The following is a 19,484-nucleotide window of genomic DNA, read 5'->3' on the forward strand; positions in this document are numbered from 1 at the left end:
AAATGGCTTTTTATGAAGTGATGGAGCTGTTTTGGGATCATGTTTTTGATCATGATCAATGTCGTTTTCAAATTCAACTTGATAAATTAGCCTGAATGTGGTATTTCCTCTCAATTTCAGTGAACTGGTCACCAGTTTTTTGCAAAAGAAGAATGAAGTGTTTTAAAAAGTAAATCATACGTCATAGTGGGGTATGCAATGGAATGTATTTATCTTGAAAAAGCAGGCAAAACATTGAGCTGACTGCTATAACCATCAATGACAATTGGCTGCTATCCAAACTCCATGTAAACATATTCGATGTAAGATTTTGCCACTGGGGCGCAGTATATAAAGCCCTACACATACTTTACACCTGGGGTGTGGAAGATTAATGTGAACATGTCAGCTGCGCTTCAGTGGTCCTAATGTACTGCAATAAAATATTACAGTTACATGTTTGTACATTTTTATTTAGCCTGTTCTGTTCAAATTGCATACCAACACAAACAGGAAAGTTGAATTTAATGTTTAACAGACTTGAAACATCTCACCTGGCAGCCTACATTCGCTTTGGACAAAAGTGTCTGCTAACCATTATCCTACAGGCCAATGCAACCATACTCAAATACAACATTTTATTTTGAAATGCAAATGCAAAATTGAAAACGCAAATGCAACATTTATTTTAAAATGTTCAAAATAAGTCAATCAGTCCTGTAGATAGGCCTAGCCTACTGTATGGACACACTGCAATGTGGCAGATGGGCCAAAGACGAAATGTAGTCAGATTTACTATGCCATCATATGTGGCACAGTAATTAAATTGAATATGTTGTATGTTGTTTTATTAATAGACCTGAGATTTTAATCTGCAAGTTCAGTTTTGGACAAAGCCTAAAAATATCTTCAGGTCAACTGCATAATCATTCAAACGTCTATACATCACATGACTCCGACTGTACATGCACGTTGCGGTTGCACAACAAAGCAGTGGAAGTTGGTGTTCTCTAGGACCTGGAATGCACTTCGTGCATGACGGACCAAGCAAATCTCTCGCTAGGTGAGTAGACTAGCAGATTAGCACTGACAGAAGTCTGAGTGGTTGTCAAGCGAGCTTTTCACAATAGATACGATGCATTGATGCGGAACTGATCATACAATGTGGTATCATGATGTCAATGCGTTGCTAGACAGAACCATGGACAGAACCACGACACCGTACCGCTAGCATAGGCTAGTGTAACGTTTGCCTGCTAGGATAATTAGCTTAGCCTGGACAAGTAAAGGGGCAAGAGGTGTATCGATAAGTTAACGTTCCCGGTTTCTCGTCTCGTTATTTTAGTCACGTTGCATTATTTTTACACGAGATCACTGCTTAGATTTGCATCGAGTGTAACATTAACGAACTAACGTGATTTAGTCAGAGTAATGTTTAATCGTGTATCCACCTGCGCTGTTGCCATGATAAAGTGAGGAACAGCATCTGCTATAGGTCAATCAATTTCATGAATGAATGGAGAAACGTAGGGGAAGTAACGTTAAGTGGCCAGAGAACCTATCGCTGAACACCCCATAGAGGGTTTAACAGCACTGTAGCAGCTACCTTTGGCACAACTTCAAAGAATCCAACTCTGACCCAATAAGAGGTCTCCAACAGGTACCTGCAAGCTATCCTATCAGCAGCTTCCCACCTGTGTTTGAGTTGCTCTCCAAAAGGTTCATGGTACTCCCCCAAATTTAGGTAAAGGAGTTGAAAGGATTTTTAAAATGCATGCCATTATTCAGCTGTTTGAGTCGAGATCACATACTACTGTATACCAAGTAGCTCCAAGGTTGGAGAGCCCCCTCATATGTAGACAATAAGCTGATTTCCCCAAAACTTGTGCGTTTCTTTAACAGCTGCTGTAACACTGTGTCACAGTTGAGGCAGCACTTTAAGACGGGTATGGGAGGTCATAGAAGTAATATGTTGAGCTACTGTAGTCACTAACACCAAATCAATGCCACTGACAAAAATTGGACTAGGCCACATGAAGTAATGGCACTAATTTGGAGAGTATCCAACAAGACAACAAGTCTGAAAAGAGCATGTTGCGCATTGCACAGGCGGTTTCCATCTCTAGCGTACGATGTTCTATTGTGTAGTAGTGAGTTGGTACATTACATGGAAAGGAAGATGTTATCCTCCCATTTCTGCGCTAGAAAATAATTTCTACTACACCACATCATGTATATATTATATAGAAATGATGCAGCTTCATTTTGTTCTGGTATTCCCTTTCCATACAGTAGGTGATGGCTCAGCAGACAAGATTTGGTCGGAAATATTTCAAGGCTTTTGTTAGTGGCTTCTTTGTGGCTGTACCTGTGACAGTCACGGTTCTTGATCGTCTTGCTTATGTAGCTCGTGTGGATGGAGCGTCCATGCAGGTGAGAGGGATTATTACATAGGCCTAATAAATGTATATAGGTCACTGCCTGTGTCTGTTATCTCTATTTATTACCAAAATGGTAGTGTATTTAAGCCTCTGTGTCTCCTCTGCCTACACTTGGCCCAGAGGACATACAGTATGGTGCAGCTGTTACATTCCTAAGTAAGAGCAATATTGAAGGATTGATGGTTGGGTGCAGCCAAGGATGTTTTTGGGAGCAACCAACATGACCAACATGTTGAAAGTAGCATAATAGTGACAGTGGTGATAGTTGCCAAATATTTGTTGACTTCTGTTCAAAACAAAAACATTTGGGCATGTCTTTAGACATTGTGAAATTCAAAAAAGTATGTGTGGTTTCCAGTCCAATACGGTTTTGCTACAAAAGATTGTTTGTTTGTTTTTTGTGTAATTTGCTCAAAATGAGCCACCATTAAAGTTCCATTTGTCCTTTGCTCAGCCCTCCTTGAACCCAGAAGGAGGTCATGCATCTGATGTTGTACTTCTGAATCGTTGGAGTGTAAGAAATTTCAGTGTGCAGCGTGGGGATGTTGTTTCCGTTGTGTAAGTAACTGATTTAAAAAAAATAATAATAATTTCAATTATAGGAATGGACTGCAGACACATCCCATGAGAAGTGCAGAATAATGTCTTGTTTATCTTTGTTTGGACAGCTACCCAACATTTTTGTCCTTTTTTCCCAGGTCTCCTAAGAACCCTCAGCAGAAAATCATCAAGAGGGTCATTGCCTTAGAGGGAGACTTCATTAAGTAAGTGTGACTAGAAGTCAGTCTCGCACCAGTTAAAAGAATCCTTTGCTAGTTTTTTACCTTATTATAATAGTTTTAGAAAAGCAATTATGCAATAGCCTACTATTTGTATGAAATTGTGTAATATTTCCTTGTCAATCGACATGGCTCTTCAGAGTATCTTTGTTGGTTTGTAAACAAATCGACATGTACCATGTCCAGGGGAATGAATTCATTGGATACCTTTAACATAATGGGACCATAACTTTTGCCTCAAAATCTACCTCAAAATCAGTACACTGAAAGCAAGTACTGAACACACATCCAGAGGACTCGTAATTCCTCACAGTCCTGTAGCTAGTCTAGAGGTAATGTGGAAATAAACAAGTTCAACCAGCACTCAAGTATACTGCGCTCCTCCTAATTTTATGTAGATTGTTTGTCCATTAACATTTGAGTGGGTATAAGACATGTATATTTAGCAGACCTGTACAATAAAAAAAAAAGTGTGTAATTAACAGAGAGAGATGTGTTCCATTTTGAGAATTTAAAGAAAGCCGTTGAGTTATACAATATACTGTTTCAAAACAACACTAAAGAGTTTTTTGTACTTTAAAATAATGTTTCCAAAATAATTTCAGTGGTTCATCAACTCATAACAGGGTGAACGGCGCTTCTGCATTCGCTTCGCGGCCTCATATTCATGTTCGTTTGCCAGATCGGGTAGTGGGTCCATAGTTCGATAGAATGAGACATAAAAAACTACAAATTTGACTTGCTTCGATGTCGCAATACATCAAACTTTCATAAAATCATGCAACATACTCTACCTTGTCTGTGGACATCAGTATTTGCTGGATAAACAAATAGTGTGCGTGCAACAGAGGAAAAGTACTTTAGATCAGCAGATCATTGCGAATTTAGATGCGTCAAAAGCTCATCATAACATCGCTCATCAAAAGCAGCGCTGTAAAACACATTATAGTGTTCTGGAACACATAAATCAAGAGCAAAAGGTGAGTTCATCATTCATAACATTGTAATTTTAAAATTGTGCCTGCATCCCCAAAATTTGATTCAAATTTGATTCCTCCAGAACTCTAGGATATAAAAATCGTTATGTAAGAGTTCCTGATGGACACTTATGGATAGAGGGAGATCATCATGGACACAGTTTTGACAGCAACAGTTTTGGACCAGTAAGTGTTTCCTTTCATAAATGGCGTATATCAAGTCAGTTACAATACAAACACTCCTGCTCCACTGATCTGTCTCCCCATCATGACTCGTGTTGATCAATAAACATTTTTGTTTTTCATTCATGACAGGTTTCCCGGGGGCTCCTTCATGGCAAGGCATCTCATATAATCTGGCCACCTCATCGGTGGCAGCGGATTGAACCCTTTGTTCCAACTGATCGCAAGCCTTTGCTGAACTGGAGCCAAAAATCCTCAGAGGATGAGGATGATGAATGAAATAGATGTTACACAAACAAACTGGCACTGACAGAGCTTGTGACAAACTGTGGAAGGAACATTTCATAAGACAGTAAAGTGGATATTCAAAAGTTCACCTTAAGTTAGCCAATACAGTATATTTTCTGTGGATACTGTGCTTTCTTACTAAGAGTTATTTAAACTGTTGTATTGTCTTCCTCTAAAAACAAGTGCCACATGAAAGTCAAAGCGTGTAGTACAATAGGCACAAATTGTGAATGTTGAGAAGTCATCACTACCTGAACAATGGTAATGATGAGGACGTATTGCATACGACTGCCTGCTGGATTTTATCACACAGTGGGATCATGAATGTTTCGTTGAGTATTGCATAGATTTCTATGCTGGCCACAAAGTAAAACCATGCAGATTGCTAGTCTTCCATGATGAAATCTACCTGTTAATCTATTGTTAACCAATATGGTTGTAGTGGTTATTTTTTTTCCTAAATCACAGTTTTGCCACATTGTGCTGGTCAAATGAGTATCTTTGAATAAAATACAATCAAACTAATACAACCAGATACAACACTCAAATGGCATTAAAGAGCGACGACAGGTCGACATTGTGAACACGCCCACGATGACGCAGGAACATGGAACTTCAACTCAACTGGAGTTAGCATAGCAAGCTAGCTGCTGTTAGTCTGCCGTACGCACTAATATATGACATTGTATGTGAGCCTTTGCTCGTTTTAATATCACACAACAATACTTTCACCCTCAAGATATCGAAGATAAGAAAGCACTCGCTGACCTCCACGTAAGGTGACTCCAACTGATGTGAGTAACTGTTAACGTCAGGTAACTAGCTGAATTCATTGTGAGCTAGCAGACCGCTAAACACTACGGTAGTGATGGCTTGTTAAATGAATCCTCACAGATGTTGATGTATTTACAATTATGTAACGTTGCTGGAAGGGTTCGGGCTCATTTCCTGAGAGCCTAGTTTTGTTAAGGCAACAAAATTAGAAAAGCTGTAACGTTAGCTGACAAGAGTTACTTACACTAACTTCAGGCAACATCAATGTTTAGCACCTTAGGCTAGTCTAGCAGCCATCGTCAGGTATGGTTAACGCATGGAATACTAATGTTATTCTGATTAATCTAGATACAGTTCACATCTATGATGGCTATAGCCTACGTGTCGTCTCTTTACAATAATCTTTAAATAACCCTATACGTAGTGACCTTCTTTGACTCCAATGACTGTTTAATAACAGAATGTTTCGTTCCAGGCAGGCACATCTTGTCAACGTTCCTTGAAGTTGCCAACAGCCTGACCCAAAAATGTCCCTAGCACAGAGGGTGTTCCTGACGTGGATATTTACACTGGCCTTCCTCATCATGCTGGTGCTGAAGCTCGATGAGAAAATCCACTGGAACTGGTTTCTCATATTTCTTCCTGTGTGGACATTTGACACCATTCTCCTCCTGATGATCATTGTTAAAATGGTGGGCCGCTGCAAGCCAGGTTTTGATCCACACAATGCTACCCAGGACCTGAAGAAGAGGATTTGGTACCTGGTGGCCATGCTTTTAAAATTGGCCTTTTGTCTGACACTTTGTGCCAGGCTCGAGAATCTAACAAACATATTCTTGAGTTTTGTGCTTGTCCCTCTCTGGGCACTTATGATTGGGGCCATGGTGGAACTTGGCTACAATGTATTTCATTTCAGAAGAGACTGAACACTTGTTTTTTAGTGAAGTGAAATTGAGGGTTTTCTGCTGTTGACTTGAACTGTCTGTACTTTCAAACATTTCATTTCATCCTCTCAGCAGCATAGTAGGCCTTTTTGACCAAAGACACCAGAAGTGATGAAAAAGAGACATGGCATGGCATGATGCATTAGGGGGTTGTACATAGTGAGCCGACTCAACATTTTGGATTCAGTCTGAAATGGTATGTGCGTGCTGTGGGGCAGCGTATGTTTTAACATACACAAGGATACACTCTCACACACACACGTTCTCATACGCTTTATATTGTGCAAATCTGCCCATGTCTTCCAGCACCTGTCATGACTGCACTGCTGTGTCATCTGCTGTGGTAGCTGGATGCATTGTCTTGATTTCCATTCACTGCAGTGGGAGTATGATATGAGGGAAGGATGTAAGCCACTGCTTGACACTGGTCTTATAATTTTTAAATCATGTCAACTCCTAAATCTTTGACATGCAGTAATTCTTCGATGTGTCCCACTGCTGCTGTGTTTTATGCATTTAAGACTGACATTTGGTTTACATTTACCGAAGTAAAGATATTTAATAATGTCTTGTAGACATCTGGGAGATTGGTTGATATTAAGCTATAGCCTAATTTATGAAATGTATGTTTTGTGCGTTGTAACCTAAATAAAATGTGCCGTTACCACAGAATGTTTGCTATACCTTGTCTCCACCAGTAGGTTGTACTCTTGCCCTGTGTTCAACTGTGCAACACAGAAAAAAGACACTGTACGATTTGTAATTTCACTCATGTGAGCGCCAAAATGTTTTTTTTTTATTTTATTATTAATATTGTTCCTCATTTTCAACAAACTTGTGCATCAACCAGAATCATTCACAGTTCTGCTGGTTTAGGCAGCTTCACTTATCCCTGTCAGACATTTATTTACATTTAAACAAGTTTTATATTCTTTCTACAAAAGAACAAACACTTAAATGAGTCACCTTGAAACACACCTGCAATGTCAGAAAACCTTGATCACTGTAAATCATAATAAATTGTAAAGATCACTAAATTGTTCTTTTTATGTTATTTAGCTTAGACATGGTTATTTTGCAAGTGGATACACAACCAAAGAAGGGTTTTGCCATGAGCGTGGAAAAACAAAAATACTATTCAATGAAGACCTTGCATATTGTAAAAAAGTGTATTGCAAAATTGCTTCTTATTGATCTGTCATTGTTAATCGGTACCTTAAATAAATGCTGTACTAACAATCAAGTTAGTTATTGAGACATGCCAGTACACAGAGGTTTGTCACAAGCTGCAAATATATTGTCAGTGTTTTGTAGCAATTCCACATCTTTCACATCCCAAGTTCTCCTTATATTATCATCTGATTTATCAGAATTCTGTGTACTTATGGTTTATAGCTACTGGGTCTTATCATCATAGTCACTGTTTTAAATGCGTGTCTGTAATTAGTTGGATAATACTCTGAGGAGATGTTGGGCCATGTTCCCCAATATATACCGTTACGAACCCCTTTATATCGTGTTTGGTAGTATTTACCATTTAAATTTGCTGACATACAAGAGTCAAACCACCAGCCAGAGCCGTAGTAGGCCCCACAATTTCCAGAGGGGTAGTAGTCATTGTCTCTGTCAGGAGTGGTGAAGAACTTCTGGTTATGGTTAAATATCTGGCTGAAGTTCAGAGCATCCCCTGCTGTACCAGAGTAGTGTCCCACAGTCAGGCGATAGCGCTCAAGTTCACTAGCCACTGAAAAACGTTCATAAGTTGCATGTGCTTTAAGACCTTCAACGTCTTCCAGCTGGATATGCAGGGCCATCTCTTTACCTTTAGTGAGCAGGTGAATCTTGTCATTTCCTAGCCAAAATTCACCATCCAATTGTCCAAAGCCCCTTTTGTATTCATTCCAGGATCGATTGAAACTGATACTCCCATCATAGCGTCGCTGAAGTAATGTCCAGCCCCCACCATAAGACTCCATCTCACAGAGCACGGGGAAGGAATTGTTTTTCAGGTCTGGTCTCACAATGAAAATACCATTCTTCCTTGGTTCCCGTGCAGTGTAATCAGAGCAATCTTGAGCTGGTGAGATATTAACAGACAGAATCGTCAAACCAATATTATTTAAAATGATGTTGCAATGTAAACATTTTAACACACAAATGTAGATAAATCGTAAAACAATTTACCCCATACATGACCATTCAGAGCTGGGAAATCACTTAAAGAATTCTCTTCTGCCAATAGAACTGAGACATGAAAGGGTTAAGAGCCTAGTGTGAAACTAATTTAAAACTGCCTGACTAACAGCCTCCTCCACCCTTCCTGAAAATTTTTGAAACCATAACATCTGTTACTCAGATGACAAAAGAGATTCATATCCACTGTCCTCATCACTATTGATCATTGTTTTGAAAATAGTTTGGCGCACTCAAAGGTTGAGGCAAAGGATAAAGTCAGCAGCTTGAAACGTTGCCTGCACTGTCTGTGTCATACTCGCCCCATCCATAATAGTTTGTCTATTGTCCCCATGTATCCCCATGTGTGTCACAAATTTGTTTTGTGGGATAAGGGATTATCTAGCTCATAAAAGCCTAATGCATCAGTAATTGTAACAAGAGTTTTATGTAAATCATTCACATTTGTGTAATGAAGCTTTCATGTCAGTATGCATTTGTTTTGAAGACTATAAAAATGTTCCTTACCTGGTTTAGCAGTTCCATTGTTGCTTTCAGGCTGTGATGATATCGGGTAGTTTTCCTGTATCCCCTCCACGGTGAGAGATTTGGACCCCCTCACCTCATCTGTGTACTTGGTCACTTCTACATATTTAGGTGGCTTCAGGTCTGTCATTTGACTGTTGTTATTACTGCCTGGAATTATGTGCGATTCTCGTCCTGTTGTTACCTTGTCTAGAGGGACTGGGTCCTGTGGCCTCCTCCTACCATTAATGACAACAACAGACTCTTGTTTCATGATGTTTGGTTGTCTCTCTTTGGTTTGGTTTTTATTCAGGTTAAATGGAATTAGCTTCTTCAGTCTGCTGGTGATATTAGCCTTTTGTCTTATAGATGTGTTTGGCTCATTTGTCCCTCTTTCTTCATCTGTTCTGTTCTCTGATAGACGATAAGACTGTTTCCCTAAACTCCTGTCAACAGAAGGCACACTTGACTGCTTCCCCCCACCAATGCCAGAGCCAGTGCCCTCAGCCATTTTACTTGAAGGGTGTTGTAGCTTGTTTTGCCCGTTGTTATTGTTAATATTATCTTCTCTGTGTGGAATTGGCTGTGTTATACCATCATTGTCTGTTGAAACAGGATTAATGTGCTTTTCTCCACTGGTGAGCTTTACCTCAGTTACGGGTTCTCTCGCCCTATCTCCAATGTCCACCGATTTGTCCACAGATTGTAAATTGCTTGTTTTCATCATATTGGTGTTATTAGTGTTGTCCTCTGAGGATGTGTTTGAATTCTGTTCTGTGTCTGTACTGAGGAGCGGTTTTATCCATGCCTTGGTGTTGTTTACAGGTCTGTCCTGAGTGATGGGTCTCTTGGTTCTCCATGGCTGTTCACGGCCCATGAGATGACTGTCCTTTTTGCCCTTGTCAAGAGGAGAAGTTGACTGCTTCCCTCCACTAGTGCCAGTGAGAGGGTTTGATGCTTTGTCTCTGTTGCCACCCTCAGGTTTGTTACCTGAGGGGTGTTGTAGCATCTTTTGCCCTTTGTTGTTGTTAATGTTATCTTCTACATGGGGAATTGGCTGTGTTATCCCATCAGCATTTTGGGTTGTCTGGACAGCTACTGGGTTCATCTCTGTTACCTTAATACCAATTTCTTCATTGTCTGTGGAAACAGGATCCATCTGCTTTTCTGCACTGGTGGCCTTAATCGTTGGGATAACTTTCCTTGTCCTATTTCCAGTGCCCACAGAACTATCCACAGTTTGTAAGTTGCTTGTTTTCATTGTATTGGTTTTGTCAGTGTTGTCCTCTGAGAATCTGCTTGACTTCTCCCCCTCGTCTGTACTGAGGAGCGGTTTTATCCATGTCCTGGTGTTGTTTGCAGGTCTGTCCTGAGTGATGGGTCTCTTGGTTCTCCATGGCTGTTCACGGCCCATAAGATGACTATCCTTTTTGCTCTTGTCAACAGGAGAAGTTGACTGCTTCCCTCCGCTAGTGCCTGTGAAAGGATTTGGTTTCTCATCTCTGTTGCTGCCCTCAGTCATTTTACCTGAAGGGTGTTGTAGCTTGTTTTGACCGTTGCTATTGTTGATGTTATCTTCTGTGTGCGGGATTGACTGTGTCATACCATCGGCCTTTTGGACTATCTGAATAGCTACTGGGTTCAACCCTGTGTCCTCAAAACCAGTTTTTTCATTTTCGGTTGAAACGGGATTCATCTGCTTTCCTCCACTGGTGGCCTTTACCTCAGACACTGGTTCTGTCGTCCTATCTCCAATGTCCACCGATTTGTCCGCAGACTGAAAATGTCTTGATTTCATTATATTGGTTTTGTTAATGTTGCCCTTGTTAACAAGAGAAGTTGACTCTTTCCCTACACCACTGCTGGTGACTGCAGGGGGTGGGTTTGATGCTTTCTCTCTGTTGCTGCCCTCAGGCCTGATACCTGAAGGGTGTTGTGGCTTCTTTTGCCCTTTATCGTCAATGTTATCTCCTGTGTGCAGGTTTGGCTGTGTTATGCCATCAGCATTTTGGGTTGTCTGGACAGCGACTGGGTTCAGCTCTGTTACCTTAATACCAATTTCCTCATTGTCTGTGGAAACAGGATCCATCTGCTTTTCTCCAGCGGTGGCCTTAATTGTTGGGATAACTTTCCTCGTCCTATTTCCAGTGTCCACAGAACTATCCACTGTTTGTAAGTTGCTTGTTTTCGTTGTATTGGTTTTGTCAGTGTTGTCCTCTGAGGATCTGCTTGACTTCTCCCCCTTGTCTGTACTGAGGAGCGGTTTTATCCATGTCCTGGTGTTGTTTGCACGTCTTTCCTGAATTATGGGTCTCTTGGTTCTCCATGGCTGTTCACGGCCCATAAGATGACTGTCCTTTTTGCCCTTGTCAAGAGTAGGAGAAGTTGACTGCTTCCCTCCTTCAATGCTAGTGAGAGGGTTTGATGCTTTGTCTCTGTTGCCGCCATCTGGCCTGCTACCTGAAGGATATTGTGGTCTGTTTTTGCCTTCAGTATTGTCCATAGTATCTCCTGTGTGCAGGATTGGCTGTTTTATACCATCAGCCTTTTGGGTTGTCTGGACAGCTAGAGGGTTCAACCCTGTTACCTTAATACCAGTTCTGTCATGGTCTGCTGAAACAGGATTCATCTGCTTTTGTCCACTGGTGGCATCAGATTTGTCCATAGTTTGTAAATTGCTTGTTTTCACTATGTTGGTTTTGTTATTGTTGTCCTCTGAGGGTGTGTTTGTCTTCTCCCCCTTGTCTGTACTGAGGAGCGGTTTTATCCATGCCTTGGTGTTGTTTAAAGGTCTTTCCTGAGTGATGGGTCTCTTGGTTCTCCATGGCTGTTCACGGCCCATGAGATGACTGTCCTTGTTGCCCTTGTCAACAGGAGAAGTTGACTGCTTCCCTCTACTAGTGCCAGTGAGTGGGTTTGATGCTTTGTCTCTGTTGCCATCATCTGGCCTGCTACCTGAAGGATATTGTGGTCTGTTTTTGCCTTCAGTATTGTCCATAGTATTTCCTGTGTGCAGGATTGGCTGTTTTATACCATCAGCCTTTTGGGTTGTCTGGACAGCTAGAGGGTTCAACCCTGTTACCTTAATACCAGTTCTGTCATAGTCTGCTGAAACAGGATTCATCTGCTTTTGTCCACTGGTGGCATCAGATGTGTCCATAGTTTGTAAATTGCTTGTTTTCACTATGTTGGTTTTGTTATTGTTGTCCTCTGAGGGTGTATTTGTCTTCTCCCCCTTGTCTGTACTGAGGAGCGGTGTTATCCATGCCTTGGTGTTGTTTAAAGGTCTTTCCTGAGTGATGGGTCTCTTGGTTCTCCATGGCTGTTCACGGCCCATGAAATGACTGTCCTTGTTGCCCTTGTCAACAGGAGAAGTTGACTGCTTACCTCTGCCAGTGCCCGTGAGTGGGTTTGATGCTTTGTCTCTGTTGCCATCATCTGGCCTGCTACCTGAAGGATGTTGTGGCCTGCTTTGACTTTTGTTATTAACAGTACTATCTTCTGTGTCCTGGATGGACTCTGTTATACCATCAGTCTTTTGAGCTATCTGGACAGCTACTGGGTTCAACCCTGTTACTTTAATACCAGTTCTTTCATTATCTGCTGAAGCAGGATTCAGCTGCTTTTCTCCACTGGTGGTCACAGATTTTTCCAGAGTTTGTAGATTGCTTGTTTTCGATATATTTGTTTTGTTAGTGTCTTCTGAGGATGTGTTTGTCTTCTCAGTGAGTGGGTTTGAAGCTTTATCTCTATTGCCATCCTCTGCCCTGCTACCTAAAGGGTTTTGCGGCCTGCTTTGACTTTTGTTATTAACAGTACTATCTTCTATGTACGGCGTGGACTCTGTTATACCATCAGTCTTTTGGGCTATCTGGACAGCTGCAGGGTTCAACCCTGTTACTTTAATACCAGTTCTTTCATTATCTGCTGACCCAGGATTCTTCTGCCTTTCTCCACTGGTTGCCACAGATTTGTCCACAGTTTGTAAATGGCTTGTTTTCATTGTATTGGATTTGTTAGTGTTGTCCTCTGAGGATGTGTTTGAATTCTGTTCTGTGTCTGTCATGAGGAGCGGTTTTATCCATGCCTTGGTGTTGTTTACAGGTCTTTCCTGAATTATTGGTCTCTTGGTTCTCCATGGTTGTTCACGGCCAATAAGATGACTGTCCTTTTTTCCCTTGTCAAGAGTAGGAGAAGTTGACTGCTTCCCTCCTCCAGTGCCAGTGAGAGGATTTGATGCTTTGTCTCTGTTGCCATCCTCTGGCCTGCTACCTGAAGGGTGTTGTGGCTTGTTTTTGCCTTCAGTATTGTCCATAGTATCCCCTGTGTGCAGGATTGGCTGTTTTATACCATCAGCCTTTTGAGTTATTTGGACAGCTGCAGGGTTCAACCCTGTTATCTCAATACCAGTTCTTTCATTATCTGCTGACCCAGGATTCTTCTGCCTTTCTCCACTGGCGGCCACAAATTTGTCCACAGTCTGCAAATGGCTTGTTTTCATCATATTGGATTTGTTAGTATTGTCCTCTGAGGATGTGTTTGAATTCTTCTCTGTGTCTGTACTGAGGAGCGGTTTTATCCATGCCCTGGTGTTGTTTACAGGTCTGTCGTTAGTTATGGGTCTCTTGGTTCTCCATGGCTGTTCACGGCCCATGAGATGACTGTCTGTTTTGCCCTTGTCAACAGGAGAAGTTGACTGCTTCCCTCTGCCAGTGCCAGTGAGTGGGTTTGATGCTTTATCTCTGTTACTGCTCTCTGGCCTGCTACCTGAAGGATGTTGTGGCCTGCTTTGACTTGTGTTATGGTTAGTACTATCTTCTATGTACGGCGTAGACTCTGTTATATCATCAGCCTTTTGGGCTGTCTGGACAGCCGCTGGGTTCAACCCTGTTACTTTAATACCAGTTCTTTCATTATCTGCTGACCCAGGATTCCTCTGCCTTTCTCCACTGGTTGCCACAGATTTGTCCACAGTTTGTAAATGGCTTGTTTTCATTGTATTGGATTTGTTAGTGTTGTCCTCTGAGGATGTGTTTGAATTCTGTTCTGTGTCTGTCATGAGGAGCGGTTTTATCCATGCCTTGGTGTTGTTTACAGGTCTTTCCTGAATTATTGGTCTCTTGGTTCTCCATGGCTGTTCACGGCCAATAAGATGACTGTCCTTTTTTCCCTTGTCAAGAGTAGGAGAAGTTGACTGCTTCCCTCCTCCAGTGCCAGTGAGAGGATTTGATGCTTTGTCTCTGTTGCCATCCTCTGGCCTGCTACCTGAAGGGTGTTGTGGCTTGTTTTTGCCTTCAGTATTGTCCATAGTATCCCCTGTGTGCAGGATTGGCTGTTTTATACCATCAGCCTTTTGGGTTGTCTGGACAGCTGCAGGGTTCAACCCTGTTATCTCAATACCAGTTCTTTCATTATCTGCTGACCCAGGATACATCTGCCTTTCTCCACTGGCGGCCACAAATTTGTCCACAGTCTGCAAATGGCTTGTTTTCATCATATTGGATTTGTTAGTATTGTCCTCTGAGGATGTGTTTGAATTCTTCTCTGTGTCTGTACCGAGAAGCGGTTTTATCCATGCCCTGGTGTTGTTTGCAGGTCTGTCGTTAGTTATGGGTCTCTTGGTTCTCCATGGCTGTTCACGGCCCATGAGATGACTGTCTGTTTTGCCCTTGTCAACAGGAGAAGTTGACTGCTTCCCTCTGCCAGTGCCAGTGAGTGGGTTTGATGCTTTATCTCTGTTACTGCTCTCTGGCCTGCTACCTGAAGGATGTTGTGGCCTGCTTTGACTTGTGTTATGGTTAATACTATCTTCTATGTACGGCGTGGACTCTGTTATATCATCGGCCTTTTGGCCTGTCTGGACAGCCGCTGGGTTCAACCCTGTTACTTTAATACCAGTCCTTTCATTATCTGCTGAAGCAGGATTCAGCTGCCTTCCTCCACTGGTGACCACAGATTTGCCCACAGTTTGTAAATGGTATGTTTTCAGTATATTGGTTTTGTTAGTGTTGCCTTCTGAGGTTGTGTTTGTCTTCTCCCCCTTGTCTGTCATGAGGAGTGTTTTTATCCTTGTCCTGGTGTTGTTTACAAGTCTTTCCTGAGTGATGGGTCTCTTGGTTCTCCATGGCTGTTCACGGCCGATGAGATGACTGTCCTTTTTCCCACTGCCAGTGCCAATGAGTGGGTTTGATGCTTTGTGTCTGTCGTCGCCCTCTAGCCTGTTACCTGAAGGTCGTTGTGGTTTGTTTTGCCCTTGGGTATTTTCCATATTATCTTTGTGAGGAATTGGCTGTTTTACAGCATCAGCCTTCTGAGTTATCTGAACAGTTACTGGGTTTAACTCTTTGAGCTTCATACCAGTTCTTATATTGTCTCCTGAAACAGGATTTATCTGCTCTTCTCTTCTGGTGACTCCAAAAGGTCTATCTTCTGTTATTGGTCTTGGCATATTTGTTTTGTTATTGATTGATTGTTTTTGGTTGTTATGAAATGTTTGGTTATGAGGTTTTAATGTTCTCTTTAAAGTGTCCACAGGATCTGTCTGTGTCACATCACTAGAGATGATTTCAGTGTTGCCGGTGTCTTGATTTATCCCTCCAGACAAGATGCTACTCATTTCACTGCCTACATTAATTTGATTTATCTTCTTCCCAGAAGTATTATATTTCATGTGTGTCAAGCTTACTGTGTTCAATGAAGGTGATCTTGTGATATTTTCGCTTCTGTCCAAAACTGATTTATTCTCTTTGTCGGATGACTTGATGTGTCCAAGAGTTAATGTTTTTTGGTCAAGGTTCAATGCTGTGTTAAGCGTCTCTGTAATCTGCTTCTCACTGTCTTCAACTTGAGTATTGTTAAACCCTCTCTCCTTACCCACATTAGCACTTTTAATTATAGGGTCTTGAGTGGATTTTAACCCTCTGTTGCTATCAATACTTTTAAGTGACACTGAACCTGACACTTTTGACATGCTTACATTTGAAGTAGTGAATCGGCTTGAACTTACATCAACTTTCTTTTCAAGAGGTAAGTCCAGATCTTTTGAGTCAATGTCTCCCTTTGCTATCCTTTCTGAAGGAGGTTGATTTCCATTTGGATTCAGGCCGTCTTTACCTCTGTCTTTGTCAGCTGGGTTTGCACTCTTCCCCACATCTGTGTGTTCGTTGCGTGGTAACGGATTAGGGGTCTTACTGATTTTTTCACTGGCTATTATGTCTGAGCTTGTATGCTCTCCTTCACTGTATTTTGAAGGTGATGCATTTGGTGTTATTTGGCTGCTTGTAGTTATAATCTTGTCACCAGTCAATGTATTCAATCTTTTTTCTTTATTGGTATTTCTTGAAAGATGTGTAATTGATGGAGTGGATATTTTCCTACCATAGTTGGTTTTTGTTTGTTGTTTCAGGTCCAGATCCTTGACTTCATCCGTATCATCTACTTCATCTAATATCAGAGGACTCAAAATCTCTGTGTCATTCCTGTTTGTTCTCCCCATACTGAGTTCTTCGGGTTTCTGCACACTGGAGTCGTTCAGAGTCAGTAAGGTAATCAGGTCCTCCTCTGCACTATCACTGGCAGTGCTATCTAGACTGACAGGGACTTTGTGCTCATTCACATCACTTGTTTCCCCATTCTGTACAATGAGTGGGCTTGAGGTGATTCTTTCACTGCCACTGTCCACCAGGCTGTTTATGTTGAGCACAGTACCCCCTGCCTTAGTGTTAGTCTTTATGAGAACAGCATCAGTCACTCTAGACATGTGTTTTGACTCTTTCCTCTCCTTGCTGGCAGTGCTCACTGGTCTAGTAACTGTGAATGGGTTTAATTCCTCTGGGACTCCACTCTGATCTGTAGGAAGACGTGCTGGCTTTGTTACGGCACCAGTATCCAAATACGGAGGGGTCAGTTCACTTACCTTGATCACTTTCAGCCCTCCTCTTACAATGGAAGGACTCCATGCTGTAATATTTCTCACCTTAGTGAGTGGCTTTGCCTGCCTCGGTCCAGTTTTATTTCCCACACTTGCGTCCTTCACAGGAGGTGTTTTCGCTCTGCTCTCTTCTATCCTCCTTAAAGTGGTCGTGGGTCTTAATTCCGTATCTCTGCTGACACTGTCCATCTTTTCATCAGTGTCCAGTCCATCCCTGCGAGGCTGAAGAGTGCTTGTTTTTCTTAGAGTGTCCCCGGTTCCTTGTGTGTATTCCCCCGTGGCCACGGAGTGGGCAGGAGTCTCTCTGTCCTCTCCTGCCGTGGCTCCTGGCTGCTGGTGGAGGTGCTGCTCCCCCCCCTCTGAGGAGCTCCCCATGCAGCACCTCCTCAGCTGTTTGACCGTCTCCTGCAGGCGCAGCAGCTCCCGGGTCATCTGTTCCAGATCCCTAAACTCTGTCGGCAGCTGTATGGACAAGGGTGGCAAGACGATTTGGTACGGACAGGCGCCCTCTTCCCCCTCACATTCCCCTGCAGGCTGTATCCTCGCCCACAGGGAATCCTCATCTGTCGCCCCGCCGCACTTCTCACTTCTGACGAGCGCTAGGAAGCCCCACCACAGACAGAGCACCAGCAGTCTCATGGTCCCGGAGAGGTTATGCTATGAGGTGAGCTCGGTCAGTGTTTGTGAGGGAGGGAGACTCACAGGGAGGAAAAGGGGAGAGGGAGAAGGCAGAGACTAGAGGACAACCTCCTGTCTAGCTGCTGGGAGTCCATCTGAGATGCACGTGAGCTGGTTTTATTACTACCAGAAAGAGATATGGCCTAGATCTAAAGAATGTGATGCATAAGTATAAGCATATTACAAAATATGATTATCATGATAGAATGTTAATTATTTGTGCAATTATTCACAAATAAGTAGATATAATGACAACTTTGCAAAGCTCTTTTGTCAAACATGGAAAATATAAAATCTTCGAAAATATCAATCTTACCACACACTTGGGGTGTCAGCATGTTTAATCTCAGATGTGTGAATGATCACATGCACGTGAATGTGTGCATTTCTGCACGTGTGCAATAAAATTCAGATGGTGGACAGCTTCTCTGTTTCCTATCATTAAACAGCATCTACATCTGAAATGCATTGTTAGCTTTTGGCTAACTCTTTTCCCCCTCTGGTTAGCAGACGTCAGCTGAGATCAGACCTGTTTACACCAGACCTAATTGTATCCACTTCAGGAATCCCTTCCAAGTTATCGGAAGGTCATGGTTAAACTGTGAATTATGAATACAAATAACTTTCATACCAAGTGTAATCGGCAAAAATGACTAAATCGTGTTTAAGTGTTACTCTCCTGATTTTGCATTTTGTATATTGTATTTTAACAAAATTATAACAGAACAGAATTAAATAATTCTGTGTTTTAGTGTTACACTTGTAGATATATCTAATCAGGCAAAACACTTTCTTTAAAATGGAACATCTCTTACCACAATGTTTACAAATGTCTTTAAACACTGTTTTGTTTCTATTCAGTCAAGCGTTCCCAAACCATTTAGAGTGTTACATGATATAATGTCACGGGAACAACGCCATCTCTTTAAGTATACCAACCACTCACCACAGTGACCGTACATGGACACGTCTATTTTTGTGAGATAGCACTAGGCTTTCTTATTCAGCATAGAAAAAGCTAAACCCATCAGCATCACAAACTATGTAAACAATGGGATTTTTCCATTAACCAGCTTAAGAAAACATTCAGCTGAAGTTCAGGCTTTGTTGGCTGACAGGCAGGGTACCTGGACCACTTCAGAGTGAGTGGTTACGATGTTTACAAGATCAAGTGCATGCAAAATAATACGGTTCTTGTAAAGACAAAATGCCCACACTCTCGCAGATTAATCATATAAAAGTTAACATTGTTTCTGTGGGGAACCTTGCTGGTGTTATTATACCTTTTGCTCTTGCACAATGGACCAGCGAGTGCCATGCATCTGGCTTTGATTAGCTACACTGCGTCAACAACAGATAATGTCAGGTCCTTTTGTTTCCGTCACTAAAGACTTGACTTCATAAAATACTTAATTCCCCCCCTTTTTTGTTATATGTAATGAATGCAACTTTATTTTGTGTGATCTCATAGTACCGACCTTTATGAACATCTATACCTAAAACTCAGAATATCACAATATACAATGTATTGTGTCTCAAGGTTCAACATCTGCTCTCCATAACGTTCAAATTCAATCAATCTTAGGTGCTAGAGAGATTATGTAGAGAAATGAACCATCACTGAGGGAATGTTGGCTTCAAGGTGTTCTATTGCCTGTGGCACCACTATTGTTGTATCAATATCTACTTGTTAGGTGTGTATACGGCTGTCATGTATAGGCTATTTCACTCTCCAAGGTTTCCTATACGAACCTGAGCTTCGGGGAACAATTTAATAAGCTTTGGTCCTGCAATAAAGCACTGTGTCGCCGTGA

General features: G+C 41.8%; 3 protein-coding genes across 7 annotated transcripts; 2 read left to right on the forward strand and 1 right to left on the reverse strand.

The window, feature by feature from the left end:
• The first annotated feature begins 949 nt into the window (after positions 1-949).
• Positions 950-5,177, forward strand: immp2l (inner mitochondrial membrane peptidase subunit 2). Of its 4 annotated transcripts, none has more exons than XM_062546784.1 (6): positions 950-1,042; positions 2,272-2,412; positions 2,875-2,978; positions 3,119-3,184; positions 4,260-4,362; positions 4,492-5,177. In XM_062546784.1, exons 2-6 carry the CDS (start codon positions 2,278-2,280, stop codon positions 4,636-4,638), a joined length of 555 nt encoding a protein of 184 aa, XP_062402768.1. In that variant the 5' UTR covers positions 950-1,042; positions 2,272-2,277; the 3' UTR covers positions 4,639-5,177. The 4 variants fall into 4 exon arrangements, with proteins under 4 accessions (XP_062402768.1, XP_062402770.1, XP_062402769.1 ...); XM_062546786.1 differs by having other exon boundaries at positions 976-1,042; positions 2,275-2,412; XM_062546785.1 differs by lacking the exon at positions 950-1,042 and adding an exon at positions 1,070-1,723.
• Positions 5,178-5,264: 87 nt separating this feature from the next.
• On the forward strand, positions 5,265-7,360 carry tmem60 (transmembrane protein 60). Of its 2 annotated transcripts, none has more exons than XM_062546788.1 (2): positions 5,265-5,441; positions 5,901-7,360. In XM_062546788.1, the coding sequence occupies exon 2, from the start codon at positions 5,949-5,951 to the stop codon at positions 6,345-6,347; it is 399 nt and encodes a 132-aa protein (XP_062402772.1). In that variant the 5' UTR covers positions 5,265-5,441; positions 5,901-5,948; the 3' UTR covers positions 6,348-7,360. The 2 variants fall into 2 exon arrangements, with proteins under 2 accessions (XP_062402772.1, XP_062402771.1); XM_062546787.1 differs by having other exon boundaries at positions 5,267-5,441; positions 5,897-7,354.
• A 357-nt stretch (positions 7,361-7,717) lies between these two features.
• On the reverse strand, positions 7,718-11,807 carry fgl2b (fibrinogen-like 2b). Its single transcript, XM_062546780.1, has 2 exons — positions 9,066-11,807; positions 7,718-8,442 (listed from the first exon to the last, which is right to left on the reverse strand). Exons 1-2 carry the CDS (start codon positions 11,725-11,727, stop codon positions 7,748-7,750), a joined length of 3,357 nt encoding a protein of 1,118 aa, XP_062402764.1. The 5' UTR covers positions 11,728-11,807; the 3' UTR covers positions 7,718-7,747.
• Between the last annotated feature and the right edge of the window lie 7,677 nt (positions 11,808-19,484).

Source organism: Sardina pilchardus, chromosome 10 (assembly GCF_963854185.1).
Source record: "Sardina pilchardus chromosome 10, fSarPil1.1, whole genome shotgun sequence".
Classification (NCBI taxonomy): domain Eukaryota; kingdom Metazoa; phylum Chordata; class Actinopteri; order Clupeiformes; family Clupeidae; genus Sardina; species Sardina pilchardus.